The sequence below is a fragment of the Piliocolobus tephrosceles genome, chromosome 16, assembly GCF_002776525.5.
Source record: "Piliocolobus tephrosceles isolate RC106 chromosome 16, ASM277652v3, whole genome shotgun sequence".
Classification (NCBI taxonomy): Eukaryota; Metazoa; Chordata; class Mammalia; order Primates; family Cercopithecidae; genus Piliocolobus; species Piliocolobus tephrosceles.
In genome coordinates this window covers 30,110,286-30,135,299 of record NC_045449.1, presented here as the reverse complement: position 1 = coordinate 30,135,299, position 25,014 = coordinate 30,110,286, and the positions used below count along the sequence as shown (strand labels likewise).

General features: G+C 50.6%; 2 protein-coding genes across 2 annotated transcripts in view; one reads left to right on the top strand and one right to left on the bottom strand.

Moving 5' to 3' along the window:
- The window catches only part of MMP28 (matrix metallopeptidase 28), a 31,168-nt gene extending 9,070 nt beyond the window's left edge, over positions 1–22,098 (top strand). The window contains exons 2-8 of the mRNA XM_023190838.3: positions 8,336–8,415; positions 8,584–8,771; positions 14,629–14,853; positions 17,685–17,930; positions 19,606–19,755; positions 20,069–20,236; positions 21,068–22,098. Coding sequence (XP_023046606.2) covers positions 8,336–8,415; positions 8,584–8,771; positions 14,629–14,853; positions 17,685–17,930; positions 19,606–19,755; positions 20,069–20,236; positions 21,068–21,462 — 1,452 coding nt within the window. The 3' untranslated portion in view covers positions 21,463–22,098. The remainder of the gene's footprint in view (positions 1–8,335; positions 8,416–8,583; positions 8,772–14,628; positions 14,854–17,684; positions 17,931–19,605; positions 19,756–20,068; positions 20,237–21,067) is intronic.
- Positions 22,099–22,879: 781 nt separating this feature from the next.
- C16H17orf50 (chromosome 16 C17orf50 homolog) overlaps positions 22,880–25,014 on the bottom strand; it is a 4,383-nt gene continuing 2,248 nt past the window's right edge. Inside the window, exons 2-3 of the mRNA XM_023190837.2 lie at positions 23,631–23,952; positions 22,880–23,530 (exon numbers count right to left, since the gene is read on the bottom strand). Coding sequence (XP_023046605.1) covers positions 23,338–23,530; positions 23,631–23,952 — 515 coding nt within the window. The 3' untranslated portion in view covers positions 22,880–23,337. The remainder of the gene's footprint in view (positions 23,531–23,630; positions 23,953–25,014) is intronic.

Sequence of the window (25,014 nt, the reverse complement as noted above, 5' to 3'; positions counted from 1 at the left end):
ATCAAATGCCTGTGGCCTGTTAAACAACCTGTTTTGGGTGTCATGGAAAACAGGATCCCAGCCCCTATTTGAAAGCCACAGCCCATTGCCTGAGCAACTTCTTTTCTCTGCTCTAACCCTGGACTTTCTTGTAAAGCAAATAAGAGAAATCCAGCCAGAAACACCCCAGTTTGACCTTTTTCTTGAGAGTCAGCTCTCCAGTAGAGACAGCAGCTTGGCCCTTGCCCCTTTAGTTTTAAAGCCTCTGAGTCACTTGTTTAAATGTAAAATAAAACATCCTAGGGTAGATGTCAGAAGATTCAGATTAGAGTACTGGTTCTGTCACACACTAGGTCACTTTGGTAAGACACTACACTCCCCTGAGACTTAATTTCTTCATTTTTAAAATGGGAATAGCAACACCTGTCCTGTCTATATTCTTGTAAGGTCATTGTGAGGTTCAAAGAAGGTGTGATATCTTCAAAAAGCTCTACAGTTGTCTAGGGCTTATTGTGTTCCTGACTACCAGAAAATATTTTCTTTCTTTCTTTTTTTTTTTTTTTGAGACAGAGTCTCGCTCTGTCACCCAGGCTGGAGTGCAGTGGCGCAATCTCAGCTCACTGCAAGCTCCGCCTCCCGGGTTCACGGCATTATCCTGCCTCAGCTTCCTGAGTATCTGGGACTACAGGCGCCCACCACCACGCCTGGCTAATTTTTTGTATTTTTAGTAGAGACGGGGTTTCACCGTGTTAGCCAGGATGGTCTCAATTTCCTGACCTCATGATCCGCCCGCCTCGGCCTCCCAAAGTGCTGGGATTACAGGCTTGAGCCACCGTGCCTGGCCCCGATATTTTCATATATAGAACACATCAAGGCAGAATACCAGCTATCATTCGTCTTTTTTTTTTTTTTTTTTTTTTTTTTTTGTAGAGACAGGATCTCACTATGTTGCCAGGCTGGTCTCGAAATCCTGGCCTCAAGAAATCTTCCCGCCCCAGCCTTCCAAAGTGCTAGGATTACAGACGTGAGCCACTAAACCTTGCCATTCTCTGCATCTTGACTTGGCTAATAATGCCAAAGATACACTTAAATGATAAGCACAATCTCAAATAGTCACTATGGGAACTAAAATAATAATAAAATGTAACATGAGATGGAGTATATCATAGGTAAAGTGACAGTTTCTGCATGCATTTGGCAATTTTTAAATTCTTAATTTCATTTCTGCTGCTGAAATTCTATGATATGGAGGATGTCTAAGAAGGTGAGTCCTGGCTGGGCATGGTGGCTCACGCCTGTAATCTCAGCACTTTGGAAGGCCTAGGTGGGCAGATCACCTGAGGTCAGGAGTTCGAGACCAGCCTGGCTAACATGATGAAACCCCATTTCTACTAAAAATACAAAAAATTACCCCGGCGTGGTGGCACACGCCTGTAATCCCACGCCTGTAATCCCAGCTACTCGGGAGGCTGAGGCAGGAGAATTGCTTGAACCAGGAGGCAGAGGTTGCAGTGAGCTGAGATTGCACCATTGCACTCCAGCTTGGGCAACAAGAGCAAAACTCCATCTCAAAAAAAAAAAAAAAAAAAAAAAGAAGGTGAGTACTACACACTCACCTACCAAATGTCCTTGCCAGCAATAAAGCTCCATGACCATAGAGGTAAAAATAACATTGTTAATAGGGCAACTGTCATAAAGCTTTCCCAAACCATCTTCTTAGATGTTGCTGATGCTCCTGTGAGAAAGGTAAAACAGTGTTCTTTCTCCTGTTTTATACATTGGGGCACAGAGAGATTAAGTAACTTTGTCTTAGCTTACACAGTCAGTCAGTTGCAGAAGCAGGGCTAGAATAATGAATAGAGCTGGAATATATATTAGACCTCTAATAATCCAACCTCCTGGCCGGGCACGGTGGCTCACGCATGTAATCCCAGCACTTTGGAAGACCGAGGCAGGCAGATCATGAGGTCAAGAGATCGAGACCATCTTGGCTAACATGGTGAAACCCTGTCTCTACTCAAAATATAAAAAATTAGCCGGGCGTGGTGGCAGGTACCTGTAGTCCCAGCTACTTGGGAGGCTGAGGCAGGAGAATGGCGTGAACCCAGGAGGCGAAGCTTGCAGTGAGCTGAGATCTCGCCACTGCACTCCAGCCTGGGCGACAGAGCGAGACTCCATCTCAAAAACGATAAGAATAATGCAACCTCCTAATTTTATAGAGGAGGAAACTGAAGCCCAGAGAGGCACAAGACTTACCTAAGAACACACAGTTAGCCATAGTACCAGGAATAAAACTCAAGACTCTCAGTCCAGTGCCCTTGCCCTGCCAGTTCAATGATGCAGACTTCCTGACTCAGGTCTTGGGTTCATTTTGCTACACCTCATCATTGGTCCTGCCCTGCGCAGAAATGGCCAAAATTTCCCTTCCCTCAGGCACTAAATAGGCTTGGCTGTATGCACCCTCCCAGAACAAGTCAGGACTGATGCAGGCATAAAATCCCTAGCACTGTGTGATTCCACCAAGCTGGCTGGGTCCCGGGAAAACTAGTTCCATTTTACCCAGACTCCACAGCCACTCCCAGGGACTTTCAGAGGTGACTCCCCAGGAAAGTGGTCCCAGCCCTAACCAAGGGGGTAAGGCATGTTGGCACAAGCTTTTAGGCCAGAGTAGGGTGAGTCACCTAAGAGGCACAGCCTTCCAACTTCCTCTCCATTCAGCTCAAGGCTTGGGCTCCCTAAGAGAGAGGATGGGTGGAAAATAGAGAAGAGAGAAAACCTGGTCCTTGAACTTCAAGGCCAGGAGGAGCAGTCTAGACCCTGCCTCCATGACGTGGGGCAGGGATGATCCCAGATGGAACTCAGAGAGTCTTTAAGAGAACCACTGAACAAGTCCCCAGGACAATGGAAACCTAGAAGGAAAATGACCCCCAGGAGGGTTTGTGGTCAAGCTGGGATGAGAACTGGAGCTCCACTTCCCAGTTTTGTGTCTTCTCCTGGGATCCCTTTGTCATGCTTCCACTCCTCCACCCTGACCCCACACCCCTGCTCCTTCTCCCATGCAGAGTAGACCATTTCTCTTGCCTTTGCAGGGGAAAACTGAGGCATGAAAAAAGCCTCACAGAAAAGGGTTAGGGACACCTCCAGGAGCAGAGGGAGTTTCAGTCTCACCACCTCTTCACCCGGGGATGTGGATCTGCCTGCACCCCACAGAATGTTAGAGCACTCAGCCCTGACATCATTAAGGAGCAGGAGCCCTTTCCTGCATGTGTTTGAAATTTTTTTGAATATACGCATGTTAAGCATAAAAGTATAAGGGAGCCCATAAATCCTGATAATCCCTGTTATATCCCTTCAGTGCCCTTGCCTGTCTTTTTTTTTTTTGTGGAGGCGGAGGCTTTTTTCTTGTCGCCCCCCCAGGCTGGAGTGCAATGAAGCGATCTCAGCTCACTGCAACCTCCACCTCCCGGGTTCAAGCGATTCTCCTGCCTCAGCCTCCCGAGTAGCTGGGATTACAGGCACTGGCCACCACTCCTAGCTAATTTTTTGTATTTTTAGTAGAGATAGGGTTTCACCATGTTGGCCAGGCTGGCCTTGAACTCCTGACTTCAGATGATCCACCTGCCTCGGCCTCCCAAAGTGCTGGGATTATAGGCATGAGCCACTGCGCACAGCCACTTCACTGCTTTTATAGAAATATAAAATGTCAAATGCTTAAAATTTCTTTTTCTCATTCTTTCAGTGGCTCTGCTTGGCTGGTGTCCCGGGCATGTGCTCATTCTGCTTACTGAAACTTTTAACTCTGCCTTGCAACCTACAGGGTCCCAGAGGCGAGTTAGGAAGAAAGGCCCAGGACTTCCCGTCTGAGTGACCCCTGAAAAAGGCCCTCACTCCCAACCCCCATCCTGCCCTCCACCCCACCTTGCCTGCCAGAGTACTAGGCACAGCAGCCCAGCCAGGAAACAGGAGACGCCGCCAGTTAATTTCCCCTCCCTCCCACTCTGTCCAAGGCTTCAGAGTTCCAGAACCAGAGCCAACTCCCTGATAAGGGCTGGGTGTGTTTGTGGAGAGAGGCACAAGGGAGTGCCAGCCATGCCGACCTGTGACCTGGTCTCTCCCAAGTCACTCACCTAGCAAAACTGCCTCTAGGGAGACATTAATTCCCTGGCTACCTTTAGAAAGTCCTCTGTCCATCCTCCCCAAGGGAAAGGGAGGAGACAAGAAAGAGAACCAGACATCCAGATGAGGTCAGGCAAGTCTGAGACAGAAGCACCTGAATTGAGAACAGAGGTGTAAGTGCCATGTTCAAAGCAGTTCCCTTTTTACAGATGGATTACATTCCAAAAGTCTGTAGTAAATGTTCCCTCTAAGGTAAATCAACCAGATCAATTGTTTATTCAGCATTTACTATGTACCAGGCACTATGCTAAACGTGTATTCTTTTATTTAGTCCTTCTGAGAACCCTGAATAAGATCAAGAATAAATTGAACTTATTCTCACTTTGTGGATAAAGAAAGAGGAGCTCAAAGAGGTTAAATAATTTGTCCCCAGCCGGCCGGACATGGTGGCTCATGCCTGTAATCCCAGCACTTTGGGAGGCCGAGGCAGGCAGATTGCGAGGTCAGGAGATCGAGACCATCCTGGCTAACACGGTGAAACCCCGTCTCCACTAAAGATACAAAAAATTAGCCGGGCGTGGTGGCAGGCGCCTGTAGTTCCAGCTACTCCGGAGGCTGAGGCAGGAGAATGGCGTGAACCTAGGAGGCGGAGCTTGCAGTGAGACGCGATGGCACCACTGCACTCCAGCCTGGGCAACAGAGCAAGACTCCGTCTCAAAACATAAAAATAAATAAAAATGATAATAATTTGTCCCCAGCCATCTGGCAGAGTCAGGGTTGGGAACAGATTTTCATTCCCAAACCTGGTGGCTATACCGTGATGCCACACGATTTTGAGCAGGAAATAACTTCCCAGATTAAGCCACTAGAACACTTTAAATCCATTATGCATCCAAAAATAGTGTACATTTGCAAAGGGAAAAAAGGAAACAATAGTTCTGAAATACTAATGAATTAATGCAGAAAAACAATGAAATGGACTAGGAAAGTTATCTAGAAAGAGGAGTCTATGAAAAGTTACTTTATTGAGAAGAGGATGTGGAGGTTGCTGAAAATGAACGTGAGTTAAATCCACAAGGGGAAGTTGGATACTTGCAAAGATTTAAGGGTTTGCTGGTCTTAGTATCTAGCTTCATTCCCAACTTGTGCATTTTCCTTAAGACAGCAGCTATGACTGGAATTATTTTAAGTTAAGAAATACAGCATAGTGGCTGGACGTGGTGGCTCACGCCTGTAATCCCAGCACTTTGGGAGGATGAGGCGGGTGGATTGCGAGGTCAGGAGATCCAGACCATCCTGGCTAACACGGTGAAACCCCGTCTCTACTAAAAATACAAAAACAAAATTAGCCGGGCGTGGTGGTGGGTGCCTGTAGTCCCAGCTACTCGGGAGACTGAGGTGGGAAAATGGCGTGAACCCAGGAGGCAGAGCTTGCAGTGAGCCCAGATCGCGCCACTGTACTCCAGCCTGGGCGACACAGTGAGACTCTGTCTCAAAAAAAAAAAAAAAAAAAAGAGAAAGACGGTATGGTAGGCATGGTGGCATGCAGCACCTGTAGTCCCAGCTATTCAAGAGGCTATAGGAGGATCACTTGAGTCCAGGACTTTGAGGCTGTGGTGCGCGATGATAATGCCGGCGAACAGCCACTGCACTCCAGCCAGGGTAATATAGTGAGACCCCCATCTCTACAACACAAAACATAAAAAAAAGAAAAGAAAAGAAAAAAGAAACACAGCAAAGAAAAGTGGGGGTAAGAGAAGACAGAAAATTATTTCTGTATAGGTAGCACAACAAGGAGGGGTAAAAATTGAGACTATGTAGGTAGAAGAATTCTCTGTGTAGAATTATGCAGCTGAGGTAACATTCTTTTTTCATCCAAGGTGACATTTATGTAACTTTATCAGTGAGAAGGGCAAGCGGAGAGCCAAGTGCATCATCTGCCCAAAGGGTAGAACTGGTGACAGGTGAGAATAATAGTCACACTTTTCTCTCCACTGGCTTCAAATCACTTGATTACTGAGACAACAGCTCCAGGTATGTTAGGGCAAGCAGAGTCAAAGGCACCTGGACGCTGAGATATTCTCGATTATACCAATTTCCCCAGAGGAGCTCGTCCTGGTCCTTGGCTTTATGTCACCCACATGCTGAAATATTCAGGCTGCTGCTTTGAGCTCTAGGATCATACAGCCAGTGCCACTTTGAAATCTCCAGGGTAATCTTATCCCCAGGCACCCCCATCTGGACCTCCTGCAGACTTCCTGATACATTAAATGGCATCACCTTCCAAGCCAAAAACTTAGGAGCATCCTGGATTTCTCTCTTTCATTCCCCACAAATTAATCCATCAGCAGGACTAAAACAAACCTATACTTCTTGTCCTGGCTGACAGCCCTGCCTCTCTCTCTGACTTCATCTCACACTCTGTTTCTTCACACTTACTGTGCTCTAGCCTTCTGTTCCTTAAACATGACACCATCATTCTTAGCCTAGGGCTTTTGAATTTGCTGTTTCCTCTGTCTGGAACACCCTTTCCCACCTCATTGCATGGCAAGCTTCTCATTCTTTAGGACTCAGATTATGTATCAGCTCCTTAGAGACTCGACTCATTCCTGACCTTCCGATGTGAAGTTTCTCTAAATTATTCTTTGTCACATCACTTGGTTTCCTTTCTTCATAGTACCAATTTATGTCCTTTATTTATTTACTTTTTTTTTTTTTTTTTAGACAGGGTCTCGCTCTGTCGCCCAGGCTGGAGTGCAGTGGTGTGATCTTGGTTCACTACAACCTCTGCCTCCCAGGTTCAAGTGATTCTCATGCCTCAGCATCCAGAGTAGCTGGGACAACAGGTGCCCACCACCACGCCCAGCTAATTTTTGTATTTTTAGTAGAGATGGGGTTTCGCCATGTTGGCCAGACTGGTCTTGAACTCCTGACCTCAGGTGATGTGCCCACCTTGGCCTCCCAAAGTGCTGGGATTACAGGCGTGAGCCACTGCGCCTGGCTTAGGGATGTCTTATTTTTTATTGTACCTAGCAGGGTACCTAGTACACTGCATTAATTAACAAATGAATGACTAAAAGAAGCTTTCTAATTCAAAAAATACATCTTTTAGAGAGTCAAGTTTTTATATCAATTATAAGGTTAGTGGTAAGTGCATTTCTTGTTCTAGGACCTTTAATAGAGCTACATTTGGGGCCGGGTGTGGTGGCGCACGCCTGGAATCTCAGCACTTTGGGAGGCTGAGGTGGGTGGACCACCTGAGGTCAGGAGTTCAAGACCAGCCTGGCCAACATGGTGAAACCCCATCTCTACTAAATACAAAAAATTAGCCAGGCGTGGTGGCACGTGCCTGTAATCCCAGCTACTTGGGAGGCTGAGGCAGGAGAATCGCTGAAACCTGGGAGGTGGAGGTTGCAGTGAGCTGAGATTGCACCATTGCGCTCCATCCTGGGCAACATGAGCAAAACTCCATCTCAGACAAAACAAAAACAAAATAAATATATCTACATTGGTGGGGAAGATAACTGTTTTTTTAAAAAGCCAGAATTAGACAATTCACAATCCAGCCATGGCAGAGCTAGCACCTGATTAGCTCTTAATCAATACCAGAAGATATTCTAGAGAATGTAGTTGTTTCAGGATGCATATGAATAGTGTATATGCACATAACACATAACACATATTATAATAGCTACTCTGTATGGAGTCCCTCCTATGTGACAGGCACTGTGCTAAGTGCTTTATAAGCACTCTTTTGATTAGTCCTCACACACAAAAAACCCCTGTAAGGTAAGTACTAGTATTATGCCCACTTTACAGTTGAGAAACCTGTGGTTTAGAGAAGTATCTAAACCTAGGTGGGCCTGATTCCAGAGCCTGTTACTCTACTGTCTAGCATGTCCTGCTAGATTCCTACTGATGCCATAAGATATGGGTAGGTACCACTGGCCCAGTAGGTACTACAGGGCAGGTACTACTGGCCCAGTTTTAGGCATAAGGAAGCAAAGGTTCAGAAATATTGAGTGACTTGCCTGAGATCATCAGCTAGTTAGTGGTGGCCTGGAATTGAGTCCAAGTCCTTTTGACTTTAATCCCAGGACTCATTTTGCTATAGCTTATAGACCCTCTTGGGCAAAAGACAAGAGGTGAGACTGGGCAGGATGTATATGCCATGGGCCCTTGGGGACCAAGGAAGGGAAAAGTATGCTATGGAAACAGCAGATATTCCTCTCTCCCACAGGCATTCCTAGAGAAGTATGGATACCTCAATGAACAGGTCCCCAAAGTTCCCACCTCCACTCGATTCAGCGATGCCATCAGGTAGGGTGGAGGGATGTGGAGGACTTGGGGTAGGGGTGCTAGGATGCCAAACTCTGGCCATTTCCTCCCTCCTCCTGGAAGCCTGGCTGGCCACACCCCAGGGAGGCAGACCTCCTTGCCCTCACCCTTACCACTCACCCTCCCCTTGTGGTCCCTTCCTCCTGATAGAGCATTTCAGTGGGTGTCCCAGCTACCCGTCAGCGGTGTGCTGGACCGCGCCACCCTGCGCCAGATGACTCGTCCCCGCTGCGGGGTTGCAGATACCAACAGTTATGCAGCTTGGGCTGAGAGGATCAGTGACCTGTTTGCTAGACACCGGACCAAAACGAGGCGTAAGAAACGCTTTGCAAAGCAAGGTGAGCACTGTTAAAATCTGGCTAGGCTAAGATTTCCCAAAGTCTTGAAGCCAATGGCTAGGAAAACAGCTGAGCCTGGGACTGGACTTTATCAGTAACCTCTCTTCCCTAGGGCACGGGAGGAGTGGGTGAATAGGAACTCTTGGCTTGAGGACCATGATTGTGAATACAGACATTTAAGTCAGAATGACACCTACATTGATGAATTTTCATTGTACAAGTATTTTTCCGGATCAAACCCCACAAAACCCACGTAATTCCTTGATCAATTTTCAATGCAGGGCAGTTAAACTGTTGCTAACATTTTTCATTTATATTTACTGAAGTTATTTTCATCAGAATTCATTCTTTTTCTTTTTTTTTTCTTTTTTTTTTTGAGACGGAGTCTCGCTCTGTTGCCCAGGCTGGAGTGCAGTGGCTGGATCTCAGCTCACTGCAAGCTCCGCCTCCCGGGATTACGCCATTCTCCTGCTGCAGCCTCCCGAGTAGCTGGGACTACAGGCACCCGCCACCTCGCCTGGCTAGTTTTTTGTATTTTTCAGTAGAGACGGGATTTCACGGTGTTAGCCAGGATGGTCTCGATCTCCTGACCTCGTGATCCGCCCGTCTTGGCCTCCCACAGTGCTGGTATTAGAATTCATTCTTTTTCAAACGGTTATTAAACAAAGTTGTGATTCATAAGATTTACTTTGTCCATAGCATATTTTTAACCACTTTATTGAGATATAGTTCACATCCCATACAATTTACCCATTTAAAGTGTACAATTCAGTGGTTTTTAGGATATTTGCGGAATTGTGCAACCATTACCACAATCTAATTCCAGAACATTTCATCACCCGGAAAAGAAACTCCATGCCCATTAGCAGTCATTCCCCCTTCTCCCCTTCCCCTAGCCTCTGGCAACCACTAATCCACTTCTGTCTCAGTGGATTTGCCTCTTTTGAACATTTCATCACAGCACAGTTTGCACATTACAGTTTCTGCTGTCATAATTTTCCTTTTGTAGCTTTATTTTGTTTCTTCCTTTACTCCTTCTCCTTCTTTTAGCCAAATTTAATATTCCAGGGGTTAAATGGTACAGATCTAAGATTTATGAAGATTTGATTCTTTTGTCAGTTTTTCACAAATAGCGAGTTTTACTATGCATAATTTTTTTTGAGACAGTCTTGTTCTGTCGCCCAGGCTGGAGTCAGTGGCGTAGTCTCAGCTCACTGCAACCTCCGCCTCCTGGGTTCAAGCGATTCTCCTGCCTCAGCCTCAAAAGTAGCCGGTACTACAGGCGCATGCCACCACGCCCCCGGCTCATTTCTGGATTTTTAGTAGAGACAGGGTTTTGCCATGTTGGCCAGGCTGGTCTCAAACCCACCTTGGCCTCCCAAAAGGCTGGGATTACAGGCGTTAGCCACCGCGCCTGGCCTACCATGCGTAATTTTAACAACCTGATTGTTTTTACTAAGTCTAATTTTCTCTGCTCAATTTTTGCAGCTTTCAAGATTTCTAACAAGATGGGGGTTTTTAACCAGATTTTCATCTATCATTAATTTTACTGTGAACACTTTGGGCCATTGCCACTTTTAATGTGCTTAATTGACTACTTTTACTGATAGTATTCGTTAGGAACAGGACAGAAGGCACATAGTTTGTTCTCATTTCTTAACTAACCTGTAAGGAAATTGTGGGCAGTTCCCCTTCACTGTTGGAGGGCAGCTGTTTCCAGGTGTTTGCCAACCCAATTCTGCTTCACCTACACGCCCAGCCACTCTAGGTCCTCAGTACTGACTGCTTGCCTTCCTGGTAAAGCAAGGAGTCAGCAATGGGGTCTGGCTCCGGAGTCAAGATGCCCTTGGTGTCAACATGTCCTGTGTCCCACCATGTTTCTGGGCAACAGAGAGGAAGAGTGAACTAGAAGAGCAGAGAGCTGTGAGTTCAAGAGGCACTGGTAGAACAGAGAGCAGCATCCCTGGAGCCAGAGGCCCTGGGTTCAACTCTCAGCTGTGTGGTCCGGGCCAGGTCACTTTGCTCACTGAGGCTCCGTTCCTTCATCCGAGACATAGGCCCTTCTAGGTTGCAAAGGAGAGATGGTCCCTGATTACCAGGTGGAAGGGGCTTGTTGTGAGAATGCAGTGGAAAGTGGGGCAGCCCCAGAAACAGTCCAGCAGCTATACTTTGACCTGAGCTCTGGGGCTGCTTCCTTCTGGCTGTATCTCACCTTCTCACGCCCCAAAGGAAGGATCTAATAGAGTTCGTCACTGTACAATTTCGAGCATCTCTCTCTCTCTCTCTTTTTTTTTTTTTCCGAGATGAAGCCTCGCTCTTTCACCCAGGCTGAAGTGCAGTGGCGCAGTCTCGGGTGACTGCAACCTCCACCTATGGGGTTCAAGCAATTCTTCTGCCTCAGCCTCCTGAATAGCTAGGATTACAGGCACATGCCACCATGACAGGCTAATTGTGTGTGTGTGTGTGTGTGTGTGTGTATTTTTAGTAAGGACGGGGTTTCACCATGTTGGCCAGGCTGGTCTCAAGCTTCTGACCTTAGGTGATTGCCCACCTTGGCCTCCCAAAGTGCTGGGATTACAGGCGCAAGCCACCGTGCCCAGCCAGAGCATCTCTTTTTGATAGAGGATAGTATTACTCAGTTGCCAAATAAAATATAGGATGCCCAGTTAAATTTGAATTTCAGATGAACAACAAATAGTTTTTTTTTTTTTTTTCTTTTTTCTTTTTGAGGCGGAGTCTTGCTCTGTCGCCCGTACTGGAGTGCAGTGGCTGGATCTCAGCTCACTGCAAGCTCTGCCTCCCGGGTTTATGCCATTCTCCTGCCTCAGCCTCCCGAGTAGCTGAGACTACAGGCGCCCGCCACCTCACCCAGCTAGTTTTTGTATTTTTAGTAGAGACGGGGTTTCACCGTGTTAGCCAGGATGGTCTCGATCTCCTGACCTCGTGATCAGCCCGTCTCGGCCTCCCAAAGTGCTGGGATTACAGGCTTGAGACACCGTGCCCGGCCGTAACAAATAGTTTTTTAAAGTTAAAAAAAGAAATTTATCTGGCAGCTGGACACAGTGGCTCACATCTTTGATCCCAGCGCTTTGGGAGGCTGAGGCGGGTGGATCACCTGAGGTCAGGAGTTTGAGACCAGCCTGGCCAACATGGTAAAAACCGTGTCTCTACTAAAAATACAAAAAGTAATTAGCCTGGTGTGGTGGCACATACCTGTAATCCTAGATACTTGAGGCTGAGGCAGAATAATTCCTTGAACCTGAGAGGTAGATGTTGCAGTGAGCCAAAATTGTGCCACTGCACTCTATCCTGGGTGACAGAGTGAGACTCTGTCTCAAAACAAAGAAAAAAGAAACTCATCTGGCAACCTCATTGTAGGTACCTGCTCTTCCTACCTACCTGCAGGCCTTCTGTTCCTTCACTGAGCTGGCAGAGGCTGGGGGCACCAGGGTGTATCTGGGTAGAAAAGGAAAGAAGAGGGGAATGTATATTTATTTATTGAGTATGTATGCACTACATGCCCAGCAGTTCCACGTTGCTGTATCATTTAAGCCTCACATCTTATCATGGGGAAAGTCTTTTCAACCCCATTTTGCACATAAGGAAACTGAGGCTTGGAGAGATTCCATAATTTGTTACGTAAGTTTGCAAGTAGACATACTGGGATTCTAACCCATGTTCTTTCCACAGTGTCAATTCCCTGCTGGGAGTCAGAACTCCAGGGTTCTGTCCAGGCAAAGCTTTTAGTTCTCCTCCCCCTTCCCATACTTTTTCCTTTCCTCTTTCTTTTTGAACTGTGGAGCAAGGGTGTCAGGGGGTACAATGCCAGGTGCTACTAGGGCCTGGGGGTCACCACGAAAACCAGCCCTCCCTGGCCAGGAGTTTGGGACAGGGCCTGAAGCGGTTAGCTTTCTCCATGGGAGCAAATCTGGAGGGAGACAGGGGCAAGGGCTCAGGCTGCTGGCCCCCGGCCAGGTCCTTTCTTCCTGGCAGGCACACTAGTGACACCCCCTACCCTGCTCCTCTCTCAGGAAAACAGTCATTTTCTTTCAAGTTCCATTCCTATTCATCCTTCCTATCCTTCCCCCAAACACACACATGCACACACTCAGAGTTTCCTACAGGATTTTATTCTGAGACCTGTCACCTTCACTGGCGGCCTAGAATGAGAAAACTGCCCACCACCCCCTCTTCTGCCTGGGAAGTGAGGGGCCCCGCTAGCTGCAAAGAGGCAGAAGGAGCCATCTCACACTATGCTAGCGGATTAAAGGTTTGTGAGGGGAAAGAAAGAGCCTGGGAGACTGTCCCCACAGCAGGGTGTGAAAGAGCCCAGCGCCAGACAGTCTGGTGCCCAGTGAAGACTCACAGTGTGCCCAGCATGAAGTGCCCAGTTTGTGAAGTGTGACTGGCACATCACAAACCCTCAGCTGCACCTCTGGACCCCAGGCCTTCCCTCTGCCTTCCTTGTCTCCCTCGCTTCCTTAGAGTCATTCCCTCTCCCCTCGTTAAGGGTTGGTCACTGGCTGGGAGGCAGAGGTTGGGTGGTTGCCAGGCCAAACAGGCCTAGGGAGGCGGCATTGCCTTGAATGGAGCTTGACTCAGGGGTGGGAGAAGGGATGTGCCCCTCCCCCACTTGCATTGGCGAGGAGAAGGGAATCCAGCTCCTCTGCTCTCCAAGACCCTCCCTTACATCTGGAGAATCTCAGCTCGTGCTTTGACCAGAAGGAATGATGTTTGGGCAGATTTATAGAGTCCTGGCAAATGTGCCTGCCTGTCTATGTGGGATAATGGAAGAGCCCTGGATTAGGTGTCAGGGCCTGCCTCATCTACTCACTCATTCTGGGACCCTGGGCAGGCCCCTTGTCCTGGGGTCTCAGGTCTCAGTTATCACACCCTTGGCCCAAGAGTCCTGCCTCCAAGCTGTGAGTCTTCCACTTGAGGTTACAATCCCAGCCCCTGAGTTTGCAGGGCTCAGAAATAGCCCACAAGAAACTAGGGATCTGGCCCTTCCAGCCATGCTGCTGCCGGGTTCATGCTGAGCTGCAGATGGGCCCAGACTCAGTTGACGGGGGCTGGGGCAAGGGGCCAGAGTCTCAGCCCTCAGGGAGGAGTTGTAATTTGGGGCAAAGGGAGAAAAACCCTTAACTAAGCAGAGATGGAAAACTTTCTCTCAGTCAGTGACAAAACACACCCTTTGTTCTTATTTGTTTTCACCTCAGAGCTCTCCAGAGTTCCTGAGGAAGCGAGGAGGAGAGGGGCAGGAAAGGACCTCAAATGAATGAGTCTTGTGGTTGTTGGCTGGCCACAGACCCCAGGCCCTAGAAAGGGCAGAGTGAAGTGTCTAGAGGTGGCAGGAGGGTGTGAGGCCTGAAGAGAGATGGTGGGGGGCTGGGGGAGTCACAGCTGTGGCCTCTGTGGCCCCACTCGCCTCCGTTCTGACACTGCAGGCGGGGGCTGGGATTTGCTGGTAGCGACAGACACAGAACTGTTTTCAGACTCGGCCCAGGCTGTGGGGAAGAATAAGACCCTAGACCAAGGGTTCAGACAGACTCCTTCAGATTGGGGGCTTCTCCTGGGCAGAGGCTGCATCCCCTCCAACACATGGGACCTCCACAGTCCAAGCCACTGTACTGGGGACTGTCCAGGGTAAGGGGAGTCCTCTCAGTCTGAGGGCTGCCCTCAGCCAGGTAGTATTGCCCTAGTCAAAGCGGGAGCTGCCTAGGGCAAAAACTATGTCTTCCCCATCAGACCAGGGGCTGCTGGGAGAGGGCCTACACCTCGCCATCGTACTGGGTCTGTGAGGGCCAGACTCAGGCTCTGCAGCAGGTGTGACTGACGTGGGCTTTCTGGGTGGCAGGTAACAAATGGTACAAGCAGCACCTCTCCTACCGCCTGGTGAACTGGCCTGAGCGCCTGCCGGAGCCGGCAGTTCGGGGCGCCGTGCGCGCCGCCTTCCAGTTGTGGAGCAACGTCTCAGCGCTGGAGTTCTGGGAGGCCCCAGCCGCAGGCCCCGCTGACATCCGGCTCACCTTCTTCCAAGGGGACCACAACGATGGGCTGGGGAACGCCTTTGATGGCCCAGGTGCTGACACAAAGCCTCCCTCCCACACAGCAGGAGGGGAACCCAACTTGGAGAGGCAGTTTGGGGGTGGCAATGAAGTATTCACCCTCCCTGTGGCCTTGGCAGAGCCACATCTCCCTGCGAAAAACCCTCAGTCTCCTCATCCTAAAATGGGAACAGTGGTCCCTGCTTTATTATGTGTCACATATCTGAACGGACAGTCAGATGAAGCTCTGCAAGAAAAATGCTTTGCAAATTCTAAAGAGTATTATGCATTCTGGGAGAATCTCCCAAGGTCTCATCATCCATCCTCTGCCTCTAGACAGGCCTGTGCTTCTCTTGTTTTCCACAGTGGATGTTCACTCCAGAGCCCTAAAACACATCCACTGCCCACCACTGCTCCCCCACCCCCAACTACCACAGCTGCTGCCACAGGGCAAGAGGCACCCTACTCCTGACAACCCCGACAGGGAAGTGCTTTATATACCTACACCACAGATAGTTCTGTTTGTCCCCAACCTGAAGGTTCTGGCTGCAATTTAAACCACTCTCTTCCCCTTCTGCCCAACGCTGGCCTTCAGAACCTGAATATAGGCTATTTGCATATTTCCTCTCCTAATGAAGAAAGGAAACCTGATCAGACCCCTTCAGGCTGGGGACTTAAGCCCTTGTACGGCCTGGGAACTTGAGCCCCCATCTCCCTCGCACCCTCCTGCTTTCAGTCAAGCCCACCTACAGCAAAGCCCACATCCAGGCACTGCTGCTGAGACCTGGATTAGGACCAAGAGAAATCTAGGCTTTGCAAGAATCCACATGTAGTGCCCACGTGCACTTATTTGTAACTGACTTCATCCACGTGATCTACCTGAGATGGTTCTATCCATACCTAGTTAAGACAGCACTGCACTGGGAGTGAGGACTTTGGGATCCCCAAGCAGCTCTCTGATTTGGGACAGATACTTTGTCTTTTTGAATAGTGGTCTTCTCCTCTCCCAAAGCTGCCCATCTGTCTCCCAGTGAGAGTTGAATGGAGTGAACAGTGCCCAAAACAGCTGGAGGCGTATTCAAAATAAGCATGTATTCCTCCTACACACGGCTGACTTTCCATGCCCCAGGAGGCTCTCCTTTTAGTCCAGCCCCCCTATCTTTGTCAGCCCCAGTTGGCCTGGGGTCACAGACGGCAAAGCTGGAGGAACCCTCAACAAGCTTCTATGCAAACTTTATCCTAGTGCAGTTTTCTGACTCCTGTGTCAGGGTCACCTGCCCCTGTGGAAGGTGAATCGTTAGGGGTGGTACGCTGGCACCTGCACATGTAATAAGCTCCATCTGGGGCACACTAAAAGCTTGAAAATCACTGATCCAGCCCAACTCCCTCTGCTCATTCCTATTATAAGTAGAGAGAGGCCCCCCAGAGGTGCCCTGGCAGAGGAGGGCAAGAATATATATATATAAAACATTTAATTATAATTATATATATTACATTTAATTATAATTATATATATTACATTTAATTATAATTATATATTAATAATAAAAATATATACTTTTTATTAAAGAAAATATACATACATATAGAAGTGAACCATCTCAAGTTTAGCCTGATGAACTTTTTTTTTTTTTGAGACGGAGTCTCACTCTGTCGCCCAAGCTGGAGTGCAGTGGCCAGATCTCAGCTCACTGCAAGCTCCGCCTCCCGGGTTTACACCATTCTCCTGCCTCAGCCTCCCGAGTAGCTGGGACTACAGGCGCCCGCCACCTCGCCCGGCTAGTTTTTTGTATTTTTTAGTAGAGACGGGGTTTCACTGTGTTAGCCAGGATGGTCTCGATCTCCTGACCTTGTGATCCGCCCGTCTCGGCCTCCCAAAGTGCTGGGATTACAGGCTTGAGCCACCGTGCCCGGCCAGTGCCTGATGAACTTTCATACACTGAACACTCCCAGCACCCAAATCAAGAAACAGAAGGTCCTATCATGCCTCCTTTTAGGGGTAACTATACTCTACCTACTTCTAGATATTTTTGAAAGTAATTCTTATGTAGCCCTCATTATGTGCTAGGCACTGTTCCAAGGATCACTTTTTTGTTGTTGTTGTTTCATGGTTTTTTGTTTGTTTTGGTTTTTTTTTTATGTGTGTGTGTGTGTCTTTTTTTTTTTTTTTTTTGAGACAGGGTCTCACTCTGTCACCCAGGCTGGAGTGCAGTGGCGCAATCACAGCTCACTGCAGCCTTGACCTCCTGGGACTCAAGAGAACCTCCCCACCTCAGCCTCCTAAGTTGCTGGGGCTACAGGTGCACACCACCACACCTAGCTAATGTTTTTGGTTTTTAGCAGAGATGAGGTCTTGCTTTGTTCCTCAGGCTGGTCTCGAACTCCTGGACTCAAGTGTTACTCCCACATCAGCCTCCCAAAGTGCTGGGATTACAGGCGTGAGCTACCGCACCCTGCTGCATGATTTGTAATACACATGTACACACACACACGCACATACACACTTATTATTCAGAACAGCTCTGTGAGGAAGAAGCTCACCATCATCATTCCTATTTGCAAATCAGGAAGTTAAGACAGAGAGAGGTTAAGCTAAATGCTGAAGGTCACACAGCTAGTAGATTGTAAAAGTAGGTATGGCACCCAAATTGGTGGGCCCATGCCATACCTGCACCACAGTGCCTCTTAGGCCTCCACAGCCTAGTCATCTGTTTGCCTCTGCACACATCAGGTTCTGTCAGACTTTAGGAGGGAAACTATACAGCAGAAAACAGCCACACACACCCCAGTGGCATTTGCCCTGGGCCGCGAGTACTTGGGGGCATCGTGGGCCATGGCAGCCCCTGACATTCTGCCCCGCCTGCAGGGGGCGCCCTGGCGCACGCCTTCCTGCCCCGCCGCGGTGAAGCGCACTTCGACCAAGACGAGCGGTGGTCTCTGAGCCGCCGCCGCGGGCGCAACCTGTTCGTGGTGCTGGCGCACGAGATCGGTCACACGCTCGGCCTCACCCACTCGCCCGCACCACGCGCGCTCATGGCGCCCTACTACAAGAGGCTGGGCCGCGACGCGCTGCTCAGCTGGGACGACGTGCTGGCCGTGCAGAGCCTGTATGGTAAGGCCTCCGGACATGCCCCGCTCTTGGTCCCACCCTTGCCCCCTGGGCCTTCTGTCCTTGAACGCCAGCTCCTCAAATAGGATTTCCCATCCTAAGCGCATAGATCTGGCCTCCCTGTCGCTGATTCGACCCAATTCTAAAGCCCCATGCCCCCCTCAAATCTGAAAAACCTCGGACTCTTGCTGCCCCGAGTCCATGGCCCTCATCTCTCCATCAGTCCCAACCAATTCCTGTGCACAGTTCCCCCAGCCCCAGCCCCTTGCGTTCCACTTACTGGATTTCTGCGCAACCTCCAGCCTCCGGAGCTCCCGCTCACATCATGTCCCGGCCCCATCACCCATACCGAATCCTCGGGCCCACCTCTTCCCCCATCCCAGACCCCAAAGCCTTCATTCCTGCCCCAGCCACTAGCTCTCCCCGAACCTTTCTCTCACCATGACGCTGATGCCCCCTACCCCCAAAACCTGCCCACCTCTGCCTGGTGATGGGCTCAGACCAGGTCTCCCCAGGGTGGGCCAGTGCTACTGCCCTGGGACCTATCTCAGCGCAGGGCAGTCTCAGAGTGCCATGGGCAGAGCCAGGAGGCCTGGGTTCAAGTCACCTTCCATCCCTGATTAGCAGATGCTCTTGGGCATTTTCCCTCTGTGAGCCCTCAGTTTCACCTTCTGTGAAAAGGGATAACAACTGAGGCCCTGCTTACCTCACAGGGCTGTTGTGCTACTGGGTATGCGCATGCTTTGTAGCCTGAGAAACTTATACCCCATAATACTAACAGCTAGTATTTCATGAGTACCTACTGTGGGCAAGGCACTTGACATGCAACACACCCATGAAGTATGCTTCTTTTCGTCCACAGATCAAAATAATGGGGCTCAGAGAGGTTAGGTAACTTGCTCAGGGTCATGCAGCTAGGAAATTGCTACATGGGATTCAGGTGATGGCACCAAATAATAAGCTTGTTGGACTCTGCTTCACTCCTCTCATAAGTGAAGGATAGTGATGTAATTATTATAATTGCTGTAGTTATCACAGCCTGGGTCTCTGGACTCTGCCCTCATGACACCTGTGTTGCCCACGAATCAGGGAAGAGGACTCCCTGCCCCTTTTAGTTCCAAACCCTTGCTTGATACCCAACTCCAATTTTATCTCAGGAGGTTCCTCTGTCCCAGGATGTTGGGTAGAAGATTCCTGAGTTTAGTTTGATGGTTAGCACCGACAACCAGAAACAAGTCTTTCTTTTTTCTTTTTGAGATGGAGTCTCGCTCTGTTACCCAGGCTAGAGTGCAGTGGCATGATCTTGGCTCACTGCAACCTCCACCTCCCGGATTCAAGCGATTCTCCTGCCTCAGCCTCCCAAGTAGCTGGGACTACAGGTGTGGGCCACCATGCCTGGTTAATTTTTGTATTTTTAGTAGAGACAGGGTTTCACCATTGGCCAGGCTGGTCTCAAACTCCTAACCTCAAGTGAACTGCCTGCCTCGGCCTCCCAAAGTACTGGGATTACAGGTGTGAAACACCACTCCTGGCCCAGGAACAACTCTTAACCTCCACTCCCACTCTCCTTCCTTGCCCCTCATATTAAATAATCATGGAAGTAACCAAGGGAAGGTCCTGAGTGCACAGCATACCCTCCACTCTATGTGTGTTCTCTCTCATTTCCTTACTCACAAAGGGAAGCCCCTAGGGGGCTCGGTGGCCGTCCAGCTCCCAGGAAAGCTGTTCACTGACTTTGAGGCCTGGGACTCCCACAGCCCCCAAGGAAGGCGCCCTGAAACCCAGGGCCCTAAATACTGCCACTCTTCCTTCGATGCCATCACTGTAGGTAAGAAGGTCCCACTGGGGCTTTGCTTCTTTATTCTCTCCTTCCACATCTCTCAGGGTCTCCAGAGCTGGAGCACAAGGTGCGGGGATGGATTGTAAAAACCAGAAATCCCAAGCCACAAGCATGCTGCAAGTAGCAACCCCACACCAAGCAAAACACTGCTTCTTCCTGCCCACTTTCCCCTCTGCGCCAACTGTACACACCATATCCTACCCTTGTCCATTTGGGAAACTGGCTTCCAGGACAGCATCTTCCCTGGAAAGCCAGCAGGAAGCTGATGGTCACTCCTCAACTCTCTCTTGTCTCTGCGCAGACAGGCAACAGCGACTGTATATTTTTAAAGGGAACCACTTCTGGGAGGTGGCACCTGATGGCAACGTCTCAGAGCCCCGTCCACTACAGGAAAGGTGGATCGGGCTGCCCCCCAACATTGAGGCTGCTGCAGTGTCATTGGAGGATGGAGATTTCTACTTCTTCAAAGGTACTGGCTCTGGGGCAGCTGGGAAAACTGAGCCCTAGAGAGGGGAGGTGTCCCGCCCAAGGTCAAAAGGACAAAACAGGGGAAGACTCTCACACGAGTCCATCGTGGAGTCTCTATTCCAATTTGAACCTGTGACCCCAGGGGAGACTCTATCAGAAGATACCTTTCAGGGATGGATTAGGGAGCAGCAAGTGCCAAGGTCCCAGGGACAGTTTCAGAGAGGAGTCTAGAGGGAAGCAGAGGACGGCTCTAGAATTCTGCAATTCAGCAGAAAGAGCTGGATCTTCCTTGGAATCCTAGCCGTGTGGGGTTGGACGTATCGCTTAACTTTTGGAGTGTGCATTTCTCGAATGGGGAAAACAATACCTCAGATTTTCTGGGGAAGGAGTATGAAAAGAGAATATTGCCTGAAGAGTGTACAATATCTTACTAGATACATGGTAATACTTAGGTAAATAGTATTCATTCATTTGTCATTCATTCAACCAATATTGAGTGCCTTGTATGCACGAGACACGGTTGGATATGTTAGGGATACAGGAGTGAACGAAACAAAAATCCTTGCCCTCGTAGAATTATTAGTAGTGATGGCAGTGGAGAAAGCGCTGGGCCTTCCTTTCGAGGCTATCTGCCCTCTGCTGACACCTGCTGGAAGTCTAGACAATAACAGTAGTCGCTACTACCGCCCTGCTATTTACATCTAATTAGTAGTGCAATCCATTCGATTGGTATGAATACCAACCGTGGTGGGCTCCGGCTTAAAGGAGAGCAGAGGTATGGGGGACAGAGGTAGGGTAGAGAGCTCACCCTGGTTCTCCCAATTTCCCACAGGGGGTCGATGCTGGAGGTTCCGGGGCCCCAAGCCAGTGTGGGGTCTTCCACAGCTGTGCCGTGCAGGGGGCCTGCCCCACCACCCCGACGCCGCCCTCTTCTTTCCTCCGCTGCGCCGCCTCATCCTCTTCAAGGGTGCCCGCTACTACGTGCTGGCCCAAGGGGGACTGCAAGTGGAGCCCTACTACCCCCGAAGTCTGCAGGACTGGGGCGGCATCCCTGAGGAGGTCAGCGGCGCCCTGCCGAGGCCCGACGGCTCCATCATCTTCTTCCGAGATGACCGCTACTGGCGCCTGGACCAAGCCAAACTTCGGGCGACCACCTCAGGCCGCTGGGGCACCGAGCTGCCCTGGATGGGCTGCTGGCATGCCAACTCAGGGAGTACCCTGTTCTGAAGGCAGATCCTCATCTCAGAAACTGGTGGTGCTCTCAGGGCAAAATCGTGTTCCCCACCCCTGGGGCAGAAGCCGTCTTAGAAGCCTCTGAGTCCCTCTGCAGAAGACCAGGCAGCAAAGCCTCCATTTGGAAGTCTGTCTGCCTTTGTTCCTTGAAGAATGCAGCATTGTCTTTGTCTGTTCCCACCACATGGAGGTGGGGGTGGGATCAATCTTAGGAAAAGCAAAAAAGGGTCCCAGATCCCTTGGCCCTTTCCTCCAAGGACTTCTATCCTCCCCAGGCCTTTGTTTCTTCTACTGAGGGTACAGTTCCTTTCAAGAGGTGACAGCACTGGGATCCAAACAGCGGGATGAAAAACTCAGCAGAGAGATTAGAGACCATTTTGCAAGACTGCCCTTCTCCTCAGGACCTCCTGGCTCAGTTCTTAGAAAACGGTGTCAAATGTAGTCAGAGGCCCCACCCCCAGGAAGCATGGATGGGGATGAGGGCATAGGTGTCTCCAACCTCAGAGGCCCTTTGTGGGGTCAGGACGCAGAGTGGGAGGGAGACTGATGCAGGCCTGCTAGTCCCTGGCTTTTTGTCCAGGGCTAGAATAAAGAGGCGCCTTCAGCTGGTGGGCCGAGAGGCAGGAAGCAGCCTTCCTTGGAGCAGTTCTTCCATCCTTTGAGAGCAGGTGGGCATGGGTGCAGGGGAGGCCAAGGCCATGCTCTTCCATCCAAGCCAGGACCAGCCAGCTGTGTGTGTGTGTGTGTGTGTGTGTGTGTGTGTAGCTGTGATGGAGAGAGGGTGCCTGCCTCTCCTCAAAAAGCAAAATGTCCTTGCCCCCCAGGCCAGATGGAGAATGATGTGTCAAGGGGCCTTCCTGGGGGTCTGCAACGCTGCGGGCGCTGGGGATGCAGCCTGCACAACAGGCAGCCCTGCAGGCTGGGGGTGGCCTTGTGCTCTCACAATGGCCGCATTCTCCAGGCCACACAGGCGGCATTCCCAAAGCTCCTGCGGTCTGGCCAAGAATAGCTGGGATTCCTGGAGAAGGAACCAGCTCCCCAGCCTCCCTGTCTTCAGCCTCCACCCATGCCAGCATTTATTTTAGCATCTGGTTTTCCAGGCTTCCCCCACCCTTCCACACCTGCTAGTGCCTCATATGCACAGCATTGACCTCAGCAAGCCAGGGCGTCTAGGGGAGGGGAGAATGGTCTGGCAAGGGTTCAGCCCTCAGCTCCCCAGGGCCATTGTTGGCCCTGCCCGTTCATTTTCTTCTCTGCGGCGAGCAGAAGGGCCTTTACCTTTGGATACAAATGTTTGTACCGTTCTGGGGTAGAGAGGGAAGAGGCTCCTTGCCCACACTTTTACCTCTGGCTTGAACCCCAGGAAGATCATCCCCACCCGGAGCCACCGTGCCCCACCTCAAAGCACTGCCACCTTGATCAGAGGTTTTATTGAATGGTTTCAGGGAAAGAGAAAGGTTTGTCAGAGGGATGAGGGAACCTGGAGGTTATTTTCTCTAGGCGATGCCTCTCCCCACCGGGCCAGAGCAGATGTGAAATACCCAAAAGGTGAAGGTGAGGCTGTGTGAGCGGACAGAGTCAGGTGTGCGGTGGCGCTGGTGCTGCGTGGGGACGGGGAGCCCTCGGTGGGCGCTGTTGACAGTGGGCTCTAGGTTATGCTGGGTTTTGCACGGGGGGGCGCTAGGTGACAGGTGGGAACCAAGCACCAACAGTGGGCCTTCTTGCCGGATGGGGGCGCTCTGGACAGCAGTTGAGAAGGGGCGGTTCTGGGAATGTGTCGGAGAGGAGTCCGCGTTCCAAGAGAGAAGGTCGGTATGAAGTCTGGGACTAGGAAAGGATGGAAGGCACAAAGGCTGGGAGTGGGGGCGCTCAGGAGCTCCCAGCGGCCCCCGCCTTACCCAGATCCGGATGATCCAGAACGCAGTGCGCCACATAGGCCGGGTGGCTGTGCAGACTCCTGCATTTCTTGCAGAAAAGGATTTCGCAGCCCGCACAGCCCCCGCGGCGCGGCGGTCGTCGCCGGATCTCCAACAGGCACGGCTCCTCCGGGAGGCTCCGCTTCCTGCCGGCGGGGACCCGGCGCTCAGTGCCTAGGGCCGCCCCTCCTCCCTGGGGCCCGGGCACCGCGTCCCTCGTGCCCCGGCCGAGGAGCGCGCATTCACCTGTCGGTGGGAGCCGTCAGGCCGCCCAGCAGCGCCAAGGGGCCGAGCCAGCCCCAGAAGCCGCTGTCCGCGCGCCGCAGCAGCGCCACCTGCTGGGTGCTGGACTCCTGGCGCAACGGGCAATAGGACACCGAGCGCCGCTCGCGGCCCTCGCCTTCCTCCGCCTCCCGCGGCGGCTCCTCGCCCTCCGCTGCGCTGTCCTCCGGCGGCCTCTGGTTGTCCTCGTCCTCGTCCTCGTCCTCCGACCCGTCCTTCCCTTCCTCCTCCGCCTCCTCGGCCCAGGGTTCTTCCGGTTCCTTCTTCCACAAGGGAGTCTTCACACCTGCGAGCCGGAAGGTCAGGGCAGTCCTGCTGTCCCCGAGAAAGGGTCCAGAATAATTTTTCATTTTATTTAATTTTTTATTTTATTTTTTTGAGACAGGGTCTCTCTCTGTCGCTCAGGCTGGAGTGCAGTGGCGTGATCTCTGCTCACTGCAACCTCCGCCTCACTGGCTCAAGCGATTATCCTGCCTCAGCCTCCCAAGTAGCTGGGACTACAGGCAAGCCCCACTGTGCCTGGCTAATTTTTGTATTTTTAGTAGAAACGGGGTTTCGGCCGGGCGCGGTGGCTCAAGCCTGTAATCCCAGCACTTTGGGAGGCCGAGACGGGCGGATCACGAGGTCAGGAGATCGAGACTATCCTGGCTAACCCGGTGAAACCCCGTCTCTACTAAAAAATAAAAAAAAAATTAGCCAGGCGAGGTGGCGGGCGCCTGTAGTCCCAGCTACTCGGGAGGCTGAGGCAGGAGAATGGCGTAAACCGGCGAGGCGGAGCTTGCAGTGAGCTGAGATCCGGCCACTGCACTCCAGCCTGGGCGATAGAGCGACACTCCGTCTCAAAAAAAAAAAAAAAAAGAAACGGGGTTTCACAATGTTGGCCGGACTGGTCTCAAACTCCTGACCTCAGGTGATTTGCCCTCCTCAGCCTCCCAAAGTGCTGAGATTACAGGTGTGAGCCACCGTGCCCGGCCCTGGATACTTTTTCAAAAAAATTTTGTAAGTCCAGGCATGGTGGCTCACGCCTGTAATCTCAGCACTTTGGGAGATCGAGGCAGGCGGATGGCTTGAGCTCAAGAGTTCGAGACCAGTGTGGGCAACAAGGTGAGACTCCTTTTTATTTCGCTACAAAAAACAAAACAAAACAAAAACAAAAAACGGCATGGTGGTGTACACCTGTGGTCCCAGCTACTTGGGAGGCTGAGGTGAGAGGAAGCTGAGTTAGGGAAGTCGAGGCTATAGTGAGCCATGATCGCACCACTGCACTCCAGCCTAGGTAAGAGTGAGACCCCTTCTCTACAATTAAAAAAAAAAAATTTTTTTTTTGAGACAGGGTCTCACTATGTTG